At 36.6% G+C, this 13,495-nt stretch overlaps 1 protein-coding gene across 2 annotated transcripts in view; it reads right to left on the bottom strand.

Moving 5' to 3' along the window:
- Positions 1-13,495, bottom strand: part of afg1lb (AFG1 like ATPase b) — a 57,308-nt gene that overhangs the window by 27,443 nt on the left and 16,370 nt on the right. For both annotated transcript variants that reach the window (XM_059356214.1, XM_059356215.1), the window contains exons 6-7: positions 11,794-11,893; positions 3,955-4,013 (exon numbers count right to left, since the gene is read on the bottom strand). In XM_059356214.1, coding sequence (XP_059212197.1) covers positions 3,955-4,013; positions 11,794-11,893 — 159 coding nt within the window. The remainder of the gene's footprint in view (positions 1-3,954; positions 4,014-11,793; positions 11,894-13,495) is intronic.

The raw sequence follows: 13,495 nt of genomic DNA, 5'->3' as shown, positions 1-13,495 counted from the left end.
AGTCACTATTCTGCTACCAAAATACAGAGACCTGACCTTGGGTGAGTAAAGCCAGCGAGCAGAGCTTGGTAGTAATAGAATAAAGAGCGGGGGACAGAGGGGTAGAGAGAGGACGGGCGATGAGAGGTGGAGTGGAGAGGGAGGACAGTTTGAGAGAGAGAAAGAGTGTCTTAGTTACAATACTGGCAGTGTCCATTAAAAAAAAGCCCTTAAACCCTGTATTTTACAGAACTCTGAGCTTTGCCATGGCTACAAAGAAAGAGAAGCCTTAACAACTGAATGGGTTTCCTGATGGAGTCCACAGAGACACTGAAAAGGACAAGAAATTACAAATGACTGAGTGGATGAAGAAAAAAAAAAGAAAAAAGTGAAAAGCAGTCAGAAACTTTTAGGTTCAGTCAGCAAAGTTTTATGATTCGTCCTTGATCTAATGATTTCTTATTTTTTTCCCAAGATTCGTACAGCTTTTTAGAAGTTAAATTCAAGTCCCTAAACCAAAAAAACCTCAAGTACAGAATCAATTTATACCCACAGCAATCAATGTATATTGATGTTATTTTACTAGCTGTTTCTAATAACTTTGTTTATGTTGATCATGGTTATATAATGCTTGCAAATTCCCAGAGTAGGGCGTCAACAGAGCACTTATTGAGCTATTAGTTAGCTTAGCTCGTCTGCTGTGAGACGCCAAGAGAACAACAAACAAATATGAAGACAGGATTGTTTGAGTGATTGTTTAGATAAAACACCAGACTATGTTGAAATCAAGCATTTTTAAGGAGTATGCATATTCCTAACCTAGGGATGGGCGATATATATCGATATAAAAGATATATCAATCTATTTTTAAATGTGATATGGAATTAGAACATGTCATATATATCGGTATTGTTCAATTGTTTTCCTTACTAGGATTTGTCATAGTTTAGTTACTTCTTTTCTCATATAAATATATTTATTTCGGTAAAAGATTGCCTTTTTTCATAGGCTATTTTTATTTATGATATTTTTTTATTTAATTGGCACTTTATGGAGCTCTGATTAAAAAAAAAAAAAAAAAAGTACTCCTGTCGTTATACAGTATTTATGTTCACTAAACTAAACGGTTTCAATAAAAATACTTGTGACATGACATATTTGACTCTGACTGAACATTTGTTCTCACTTTGCAATTAAAATATCGGGATATATATTGTATATCAATATCCAGCCTAAATATATATCGGGGAATGACTTTTGGTCCATATCGCCCAGCCCTATCCTAACCTTGAAAATATAAGAATTAAGCATCTTTCAGACTTTTAAGACTTTGTATGAACCCTGTTTTGTTGTTAGAGGAAACTAGATGATTTGGGGGGATGGGGTGCTGAGGAAAAAGGGGGTCGCAACTAATCAGAAGTCAACAGTTAAATAAAGACGTCAACCGAGGCGGACAGAGGCGGTGGATTAACCTCTACCGCTCCGGCTCAGGTGATAGGGAGGAGAGGTCAGAGGCTATTTTTTTCCCTTTTTTTAACGCTCTCATTCAGTCCCTCGCCCGCTATGGAAACACACTCGGAGCGAGCTGCATCAGTGAGGAGGAGGACCCGCAGCACCAGGCCCTGCAAGCATTAATTCAATCTATCAAGGGTCAGCTAGTTAGCAGCGTGACCCCGTTAAAACACGCTTTAACTTTATAGAACAGGCCGCTATAGAGGCCGTCGTGCACCCCCAGAAAACCCCCGACCCTGAAAACCAGATGGCCGCACAAAGGGGAACATGGAACCCTGAAAGAGAGGAGGTAGTGCGGGGCAGAGAGGGACAACAGGCATTCAGGACCCTGATGAGGGTGGATTAGAGAGGGCAAGGGTGCTAGAGGAGTGGGTGGGGAGCAGGGTAACTCCAAGGCCTCCCTGGGTGTAGTGCCTTCACATTTGTGTGGGTGCTTGAAGATACAGTGGACCTGTGATGATGACCTTAAAGCTGTGTGTAGGCACGTGGGTACTGCAGTAGGGCTGGGTCATATATCGATATATATATTGAGTCAAATAGATGGACATCAGAGGCCAACATTTCCACAACAAACATACTTTTTAAAATTGGTCTTTTGTAATATTCAACATTTTTGGAGACACTGAATTTTAGGTCTTCATTAAATGTAAGCCATAATTATTATTATAATAATAAGAAATTAAATAAATTAGGACATGAAATGTTTCATTCTGTGTGTAATGGATCTATATTGTGTTATTTCCACTTTTTGAATTGGATTACTGACATAAAGGAACTTTTCTATCATATTATAATTTATTGAGATGCACCTGTAAATGCTGCCCTTACTAGTGTTTGTCATATTTTGTTATTTTGTAATGTTCGTTATTCTTTTCTCATAGACATTTATTTCAGAAAAAGTTTGGCTTCTTTTATTTCATAGGCTATTTGAATTTAAGATATTTTTTATTTAAATGTGCATTTTATGGAGCTTTGATTTTTTTTTTTTTAAAAAGGTACCCCTGTTGTTTATACAGTATTCATGTTCACGTAAATAAACGGTTTCAATAAAACTACTTGTGACATGTCATATTTGGCTTTGACTAAACATTTGCTCTCACTTTGCATTAAAAATATTTTGATATACATTGTATATCGATAGTCAGCCTTAATATATCGGGATATGACTTTTGGTCCATATCGCCCAGCCCTACATACAGATAAACAATGTTAAAGCACCTTTTTTGTGATATCCTACTATTTTTCTTCTTACTTTTCTTATTTTGTACACAACAGTGCTCACAGCAGAGTGAGCGCACAGAAAACACGTGTCTACATGGTTATGGTTAGGAAAAAGATCAGGCATTGGCCTACATTATATACATCTGTACGTAACTAGAGGACACAGGTGGCGTAGAAGATGCCATATCTACTTATGGAGATTAATTTACAACTTAACTTTAAATCAAGCCAAGTCAAAGTTTATTTATAGAGCACATTTAAAAACAACCTCAGTTGAAGTGCTGTACAGTATTAAAATACAATAAAAAATCATGCACAAATATAGCAATAGTAATAAATAAAAACAATGAAAACAATAAAAAAAAAGTAATAAAAACTCAATCTAAAAACAGAGTCAGAGTTAAAAGAAAGAAATAAAGTACTAAAAAAGTAAAAAGGCCAAGGATTCTTGCCAAGCTGGGACTGCCAATGAGAATAAATAGGTTTTTAATAATGTTTTACAGTGTTTTAAAGTTCTCAGAATTCTGAGAATAAAGTCAGAACTCAAATATTTTTTTCAAGGATGGCCCTAATCCTCTTCTGTATATATATGCATGTACATTATAAATTTGTTTACCTGCCATACATTTGTGGCCCAACACACTGCCGCTGAGTGTTGCTTGCCATTACTATTTAGACTAAATACCAATAAAAGGTGCAAGAATGCCGCCCTCCTCTGTTGCAAAATGCATGACAACAAATTATGATGCAATTATTTATGATCATGATCACTCCAAACACATCAATGATCATCTGAGATGCAGGCAGGATAATGGCACTACCTGCTTAAATTGCAAAGTAGATTTTTCACTGGAAATGCTAACCACCGCTTCTCTCCTCTCCGCTCCTCTCCTCCTCCTCCTCCCTTACTTTTGAAATGCAAGCAGTCTGGGTCAGTCACTCAGCTCGTCCGCCCATCTCTCATTCACATTACCTGCGCTCTTTCCATCTCTCCCTACCTTTTTCTCTCTTGTGAGTCTTTCACCGTGCCCTGATATGATCAAAGACAGCTTTGTGACACTGTGCGAGGCATTCAGGAAGCAGAAAACATCAAACCACTAAAGAGCAACTTGCAGAAAAAAAAAAAAAAGAAAAGACAGAGAGACAGAGGCGCACATGCAAGGGTGTGTATGTGTGTTTATGTGTGTGACAAACAGATGAATTAATTAACAAGACAAGAGAGAGGGATGACTTTGTCTCTACCTTCAGCACGTCGATGAAAGGTAGGAAGGTGTCCCTCTGAAGTCCGTTTTTGTACAGATCTGAAAGAGGAGGGGAGGGCCTGTATTAGAGCTGCTGTTTAGCCTCCTAATAATGTCATTCCCTCGCCGCAGATTGGCAGATAAAGTGGCTATTGATGAACTGAAGGATGGGTGGGGAGGCACGACAAAAGGACTGGGACCAGGAGAGAAAAATGGATTTCTCTACCGGCAGCGGCAGCAACATAAAATTCATTACATTCCCAAACAATGGTGGCGAGAGAAAGGACTGTCGCCTTTTCAGCGCGGACAATGTCCACAGCAGCTCGCTGAATAGATGTTTCAATTAGCTCGGCTGGAACAAATTACATCTGAAGTAGCATCCCTGATAGACAGATAAAACAGATAGGGATGCACCCACAAACACGGGACAAAGACACACACCCACAGACACACATCCAGGCTCAAGCTTTCTCCAGCTGCGAACGTAAACAAGCGCTTGTTGTTGATGTTTGGACATGTTTGGACCTGACACACTTGATAACTCCCATACTGTAACGGACTGTTCTGTCTTTGAGACATCACTGCTGCCAAGGTTAAAGGAATAGTGTGATATTTTGGGACAAAAGAGATCGATACCATTCAGATGTGTGTGTGCAGAAAATATGGAGCTGGAGACAGTTAGCTTAGCACAAAAAAGGTGGAAAAGGAAAAAGGTGGGGATATTGAGCCACACTGCAAATTATTTGGTTCTCACCAAGATAAAAAAAAAAATTTGATTTAGAAGCGTTAGATAATTGATCTTGTTTTAAGAGTTGATTTCTTATTTTAAGTGTTCACCATGCTTATTTCTAGATTTAACAATCTTAATTCAAGACATCTTGTCAAGTGAAATTATCTGCAGCAAGATAATTTCCCTCAGATTTAGTGTTTTTATCTTGTTTTTAGACACCCCTTATTTGCAGTGCAGGCTCTGTTTCCAAGTTACAAAGCCGACCAGCACAAAGATTAAGATATTTTTCATGTGTTTAATCTCAACATAAGCCGAAATGTAAAATTGTGGGTTGTGTCCTGGACTATTTCTCATCCAGGAGCAGTGAAATACTTCACCTTCTTACGATTCAGTTTTTGTTGCCTTTGGACAGAGCCGAGTAAACTGTTTCCAGTCCTTGTGCTAAGCTAAGCTAAGTTAACAACTGATACCGGCAGTTTCATGTTTAATGTGGTCTCAATGTTCTTGCCTGACCCTAAGAAAGAAAGCAAATAAGCATATCTCCCAAAATGTTTAACTATTCCAATGAGCAGTGGTGGAAAAAGTAATCAGATCCTTTACTTCAGTAAAAGTATTAATACCACACTGCAGAATTACCCCACAAGTAAAAGTCCTACATTAAAAAGTTACTAAAGTAAAAGTACAAAAGTATCAGCATCAAAATGTACTTAAATTATCAAAAGTAAAAGTATTTGTTATGCAGAATGGACACATTTTGATTTTTTTTAACTACTTAAAAAACTTTTGTGGTTGAATATATAACATTATACACGCACACACATATATATATATATATATATATATATATATATATATATATATATATATATATATTGCATAATAATCTTAAATTGAATGTATTTTTCCATGTTAATTCTTGTCCTGAAAAGTAACTACATCTGTCAGCTAAATGTAGTGGATATATAGACAATATTTACCTCTAAAATGTGTGAAAATAGTGAAGTAGAAGTAGAAAGTTACATTAAAACCTGTTACTGTTCTGATGTCCCGCCGGAGGGCGTAGTGGGCTCATTTGCCATTTCTATGTGAATATTTGTGCATACTGAGGTCCCTAAACAGGCTGAATGGCATAAACTGGGTATCATTGGGAAGCTGAGTCCAGTTTTCTTCATGTGGGATGATGTTAGTCATCAGTAGTAGCAGTTTATTGCAGTGATGTCATTTCTTGAGTCTCGACCTCAGTGTATAAAATGAGCTGCTGTGACCTCTAGGATAATCACAGCCTCATGAAACTTTACAACCATAAACTACAGACCTAGAGCATTCAGAGGATGTGCAGCTTTCCGAGGTATATTGACAATAAGAGGGTTTCTCAGCAGTTTGTAGAACAGAAGTGCTCGTCATCCAATCGCTGAAAACCAAATTTTTGTCTATGTCTTTCAATGGTCTTGATATATTGATGTTATATTCTGGAGGTTATTTCTGACCATTTTTATCCATTCTCTGTATGAATAAAATTGCTTTATTGAGCACCAGTTGCTGCAACAACTTCTTAGACACAGTTGAATATGGACTGGAATTTAGAAAGCGTACCCTAATGTTATGACCCCTTATTCACCACAATAGTTTTCAAAAGGTTTCAATAAATAAATAATTAACTCATTAAGTAATTTTAAATAGATATTTTTGACCAGAACAACTTGACACACAGTGCTGAGCTGCATCTCAAATTAATCTTCAGGTTCACAGCTTTCAGATGATGTTCACCACTTCTATGTGGCATTTATTGTTGACCTGCTATCTCCCCCTAAACATCCACTGCCCACAACCACCAAAAAGGTCTTTGAACGGTAAGAGGTTAAGCAGAAATACTCAAGTAAACTAAAAGTACCTTAAAATTGTACTTAAGTACTTGAGTAAATGTACTTAGTAACACTCCACCACTGCCAAAGCAAAAGGTGCCATGCATACTTTGAAAAGTGTGCTAAATCACACACTTTTTTTCATTTTAGAAGATGATTTCAAATGATAATGTGATGTATTCTGTGTATTGCTGTAGATAGATGTAACTGATGCTGCTGTCAGGGAACAACAATATGGATTACCAGATCGGTAATTGGTAAAATGCTATTTCCGGCTAATGAATATAGTAACTGACTTGCCAGAATGGGCAAATGAAAAGAATTAAACACATTTCTGGCGAAGCTGATCTCTTTGTTTTAGAGAGTTATATTTGTCTGTACCAATCAGGCCCTCATGAGCAAATGGCAGCAGGTAAAGACAACGTTTCTGAGCTGAAATGGAAACAAGCATTTAAATCATGCAGGAGACAGGAGTTCAGTTAAGCGTGAGATGATACGGGGGAAACTCCAAACGCTTGCTGCAAGTTTGACAGCATGGAGGATAAAATAGGGAGGCATTAAGATTTCCGTTTTAGGTTTTCAGATGCAAAGCAACTTCTGCAGCCTGTGCAACCCTGATCCAAAAAAGTTGGGACACTGTGTAAAACAAAATTTCAGAATTAATATACGATACTGCACAAAAGTCTTAGGCAGGTGTAAAAAAAAAAAAAAAAAGAAACCTAGAAGAATTGATGCTGGTTTTATAGGCAAAGCATGGTCACCAGTGGTGGAAAAAGTATTCAGATCCTTTACTGCAGTAAAAGTATGAATACCACACTGCAGAATTACTCCACTACAAGTAAAAGTCCTGGATTTAAAACTTAATGAAGTAAAAGTACAAAAGTATCAGCATCAATGTACTTAAAGTATCAAAAGTAAAAGTACTTGTTATGCTGTATGTACTATATTTTATAATATTATTGGTATTGATGCATTTATGTAAGCAGTGTTTAAATTTTGTAAAGATAGGGCTCATTTTAACTACTTAATATAGTGTTAATATAAGGTTTAATTGAAAAAACCTTGACCTGAAAAGTAACTAAAGCTGTCAGATAAATGTAGTGGAGTAAAAAGTACAACATTTACCTCTAAATGTAGTGAAGATAAGTATAACGTTACATAAAATGGAAATACTCAAGTAAAGTACAAGTACCTCAAAATTGTACTTAAATTGTACACACCACTGGTGGTCACACTAAGTATTGATTTGATTTAGATTTTTATTCTGTTCACTCACTTCTATTTTGTAAATTGATTAAAAATAAACTATTAACATTTTTATTTTCCAAAGCATTCTTATGTTACAGCATTTTTTAAACACCTGTCTCAAACCTTTGCACAGTACTGTATATATTTACAAAAAAAGTAGATATATAGTTTCCCAATTTGTACATTTCTACCTTAACTCGACATTCTACTCTATTAAATTGAATGTAGGTTGCAAAGAAACTGCAAATCATTGCAACCCCGTTACTGTTACCACAGCATCCCAACTTTTATGAAATTGGGGTTGTACTTTTACAGTAAATGAGTCAATCTCTGAGAAGAGGGAAGGTGGGATTGTTTATTTATTTATTTATTTTTACCATTTTAATTTACTTACTTAACTTCAGCTTTTGTTGTAATTTGATAACTGCTAATAAATAAAACAACTTGTATAAGAGCAAGTTTAATTTGCCTGATATTGAAAAAAACAAACGTTGAACCCTCCACTGTTAAGGTACGGAAGCGTATTGCACATTTATTTTTTGTTTTGTTTTTCGGGGTAATTATTTCTTTTTTTCTGAATTATCGACATACTTCGAAATCCTGCGAGAACATCCAACCTGCAAGTGACTCCCATGGATCTATGGTGACTCCTGCCCCGCACATATATATGCCCCGTCTTCAACTTTCTACCGTACCGGGTCAATAAAGGTAAGGCACCCAGTGTCTTCAACCCAGATCAAAGTAAGACTTGACTAAACTAAACAAGCCAGTCAGTTTGCTTCCATTAAATTGAGCTCTCAATAAAGGAATGAATGCGTCTATTGTTTCTCTCTGAACTGAAAAAAAAATTACCCCAAAAAACAGGAGGGAAAAAGTTACCACAAAAAACTGAAAAAAAAAAAAGTCTGAAAAATAGAAAAAATTACCCCGAAAAACCAACCAAGTTGTTTCGTTTGGAAACGTATTACTGGAATTTATTTAAATATCTAATAAGCTCACAGACTATTAAGTGCATTAATGTAAACAGCAGTGAGGTTTCTCCACACAAAAAAACACCATTTATCCCTCAGACACTCCTCGCTGTCATTAAACTCCATCAGTGTATGAAAACAATAAAACACTACTTTAGCAGAAACCTATTTCTAACCCTCCAAACACATCTACGGCTGTTTGATAGCGACATCTCCACATCAATAAAGATGGAAAACGTATGCCTTTCATGTTCAGTTGTCTCTTATGGCTTTCAGTGTTCCATTAACCATGTAATTAATACCAAGTAGGCTCTCTATCAAGTTTGCATGGTTTGACGCTTTGTTCCTAATAGCTAGTAAATATCAGAGGCGTGCGTCTTTGTCTACGAGAGCCATCTTACTGCCATCCACTTCCGACCCACTCCACACTTTGAGACGTACACGTCTCTCCCCGGGAATGAAAGACGTCAGATAGCGCATCATGCATTTACCTCCGCCTTGATCACTGTATCGTGTGTTTTTCCTTTAACTGCTGGCAGTAAATGCAACATCAAAGTCTGTTTAAAGGTTGTGAATCAAATTTTCCTCGCCTTTACCTTGCTGCTGTTAATGGGAAGTGGTTGGTGTGGTGCTTGTAAATTGATTCCTGCTGGAGCCAAGCACTTTTGGACAAAAAGTATTAAGTGAATATTAAGTGAATAGTAAAGTAGCTGAGAAACGTGCTGGTTTAAGAGGAGGAGAAGCAAACATTATGAGTCAATATCACTATAAAGTGCCTGTTGGTGTCCTCATCAGAATCACTCAGTTATCATGAAAATGTAACAAAGTAATGAAACTCTGAGGTCTTATCATAAATGGCCAACCATTTACACATATATTACATTACATTACATGTCATTTAGCAGACGCTTTTGTCCAAAGCGACTTACAATAATTGTATCAGTTAGGCCTGTCACGACAATCAATATATCAACTTATAGTTTGATATATAAAAATGGACACGAGAGTTTTTGTGGACTCAGTAATTGTTGTTTACATGCGTGTTTGTTTACATAAGCCATCAACATTTTCGCCAGTCGCGCTGCTTCTGTCCCTCTCCTGTCACTCAACCTGCTCTCTGTGGAAGGCGTGGCTCACACACACACACACAAACACACACACACAGTGCGGACGCTAGCCAGCTGAAGCATAGTGAGTGTGTCGCTCAAGTCAAGTTTCCTAACGGCTGCACAACTCCAGAAAGTTTGGTGAAATAAAAGGAATTGGTGCCAAAGCCAGAGTGGTGTGTGTGGTTTCAATTGCAATGTTTAATATTCTTGAGATTTAAAAATTCATTGCTGTGGAAAAAGATGTACTCAACAGTACTATCGTTTATCGTGATAGTTTCTGGGAAAATATATCGTCCTAAAAATGTTGTTATCGTAACAGGCCTAATATCAGTACAATGATAAGTCTCCTACAATGTGTTTCCTTCATTTTATGCTGTTTTTTTCATTGGATGTGTGTGATTTTGTGTGTGACAGTATGTGACAGTGTGTGAAAATTAGTGGTTCAATGATACTAATTCAAGAAAAACCAACAAGTTATTTGATAAAACGAGTAATTTTGATCATATATATTCTATTTTCATAATCACATCAATCATTTCTCATGTGTCCCTGAAATTGCAGTCCACCCTGTCCTCATAGGGAAGCTGCCCCTTTAAGAAACCCTCTGATGCTCTCAGTGACATGTTTCCTGTCAATTTGCCTTTCTTTAATGGAGGCTGAAACAGTGGCTAGTTGCAGAATAAGTATTTATGCTTATATTTTGTAATTTTCATCACATTGTGTGTGTAGCTGAATGTTGTCAAGTTTAACATGTCCACCCTGTCATAGTGAAATATCAATTAATATAAAAAGCTTTCTGAAATGTGAAATATATTTGCGAAACAGTACACGGTCAACTTGCTAACTGAGTCATGTTGCTAACTGAAGGTCCATCCATGCTAAATTAAATGCAAAATTAGCAGAAAATGCCAACATGCATTTCTAACATCTACTTAACACACACACAATATGAAGTTCAATGGTAAAATCTCAACTTTTTGGGTGGAAATGGAGAAGTCTCAAAGGCACCTTATGGTGATATTGACTCTTATGATCTGCTGCAGGCAGATGGTGTACTGGTGTAGTTAAGAGGAGCTTGTTATATTTGGATAATTATAATGCCTTGCAGAGTAACTTGTAACTTTCCACTTCGCTAGTGATTTTATAATCTTTTTCCCACAGATTTACAAGGGCACAGTTTGTGTTCTCAGCTGTCATGTTTAGGCTTGGTAAGTCATATATCATAAGTCAGATACGCACCTGTAAGAACGTCCATTTTTTGTTCGAAGTAGGCTCAGCCCAAGAAGAATAAAATGTAAAAAACTAGAAAAATTCCAAAGAAATTTTGAGTGCGTTTGACTCTGTCCCGTGACTCTACTCATACATAAGTTTACAATTTGACAGCTTGAGCAGATGAATGTGAGTGAGAAGATGAATTTTTCTATGTTTCTATGTATGAATAATTTCTGTAGAGTGGCGTCTGTGGCCTTGAGCGCAGTTTCCAAATTAATTTTTTGACAAATTTTTCTCTCCCTCTTCACTCTTGTGATTATGTCATCCACTCTAGCCTCTCCATAGAGTAACATTGGGGGGATTTTTTTTGGTGTGTTTTTGCCGAATAATTTGAAAACCGTTTGCCGAAACCCTGAGAAAAGTCATAGCACACTTGTAATGGCCGAGCCAGTCGATTTGCTTTTTCAAGCACACTCAACAAAGAAAAACCATTGACTAAGAAGGTGTGTCCAAATTTTTGACTGGTAGTGTATATCGCCTTGTGTACAGTATTGCAATATATTTTATCATGATGTGTCTCGTATCATCAAAGTCTGATGGCTGCAAACTAGCACTGAACCATCCTACCTATTTACTGGACTGTGTGTTTGGTAATAAAGATATTATGAATAGCAAGTACAGTATGTGCTCAGACAGCAGTGGTCGTACCGTCGGGGGGTCTGTTGGAGGTGGCCACCACCACCACTCCGGTCATGAACAGCGTCTCGAACAGCTGCTTCAGGATCATGGCATCAGCGATGTCAGTCACCTGACACAACAGAACCAGAAAAGAAGAAGAAAGAGACATTGATGTGCTGTATAATTTACCTTTTCTTGCCACAGTGCATGTGTGTGTGTGTCTGAGGTCAAACCATGCCATCAACACTCCATGTTGATTAGTGTCATTCAGGTGTGCTCATTCAGTCCTTTGTGCCTGGTCATGGCCATTCACACTCACACGCATACACAGACACACACCTAAAGCACTTGAACTGACTGTAAATGGTCACGAAGCGGCTTTCTGCTGAAGACAAGTAGCTGAGCCACGCCAGCGGTCTGAGCTAATCAACCGAGCAGAATGACTGAACGCAGGCGAGAAAACAAGAGGGAGAAAAGAATGACGAAAATGGAGCAATGTGGATCCAGACTGGGGTCACGATGGCAGAAAAAAAGCCTTGTTCCAAGATGGCGACACAAGGACTACAATACTACAAACTGCACAAAGCTGTAATACGCCTTTTTCATCTACATCATTTCCATGAGTCCACAATACACAAAGGTCGATGACAACGCTGAAGCAAGGACGTTTGTGCGTCGCTGGCCGTTGCATGAAGAGCTCTGACCTTTCTATCAGTAATCCAGCGCTCTCACTTTTGTTCTTCTTCTCTCATCTCTCTCTCTCTTTCACCTCTGTTGTTCTTTTGCACAGTAGTCAAAACTGCATGTATATAAAATGCCTGATTAAAAACGGATGACTGACCGGGGTTATTACAGTACACTAAAGCGGAAATTAAAACGGAAATAAGCAGTCAAAAATGATTATTATAATTTGTATTATTATTATTATCATTATTAATAATAATAAGACTAATTAAAAACCCATACTAAACCAAGGAAACTAAATAGAATAAGACAAATATATGAAATAAAAAAGAACATAAATTAAAAAATAGAAAAATAAAACTAACTAATCGTAAAAAAATCTATTTAAAAAAAATTAAATTAAAAAGCACTTAAATTGAAAACTAAAACTAAATAGAACAAAATATTAAAAAGCACATACATTAAAAAATAAATTAAAATAAATAATAATAATAAAAGAAAAAACACATTAATTGAAAAAAAAGAAATAAAACTGAACAGAAAAATAAAAGTAATAAAAATAAAATAAAAAAGCACATTGATTAATTTCAGTTTTAGGGTTTTTAGCTATAGTATCATGCTACTCAGAAAAAGGAGACAGAAAATATCTTTCAACTCTTGTGACATCACACCACAGAAATTGAAGCGACTTGATGTTCTAAGAGATAGTGCAACTGCTTTACATCAGACACTAAAGTAGCACAAAGACGGAGCTCACTGCTGGTACTGGGTTTCTGGGCCTAATTACAAAATTAGGGAGTACAACAATTCCATTTTTGAAATATTCATATTAGTGTATGTATAGTATATATATAGTGTATATATATTTATATATATATATATATATATATATTTTTTTTTTTAAAAGTTATACAGTATTTCTGTTCACTTAAAGAAATGGTTTCAATAAAACTACTTGTGACATGTCATATTTGGCTTTGACTTGAACTGACTTGACTGAACATTTGCTCTCACTTTGCGATAAAAGTATCGGGATATATATCCTATA

Source organism: Centropristis striata, chromosome 18 (assembly GCF_030273125.1).
Source record: "Centropristis striata isolate RG_2023a ecotype Rhode Island chromosome 18, C.striata_1.0, whole genome shotgun sequence".
Classification (NCBI taxonomy): domain Eukaryota; kingdom Metazoa; phylum Chordata; class Actinopteri; order Perciformes; family Serranidae; genus Centropristis; species Centropristis striata.
Note: the sequence above shows the minus strand (reverse complement) of the source record. Positions and strands in the feature narration are given on the sequence as shown.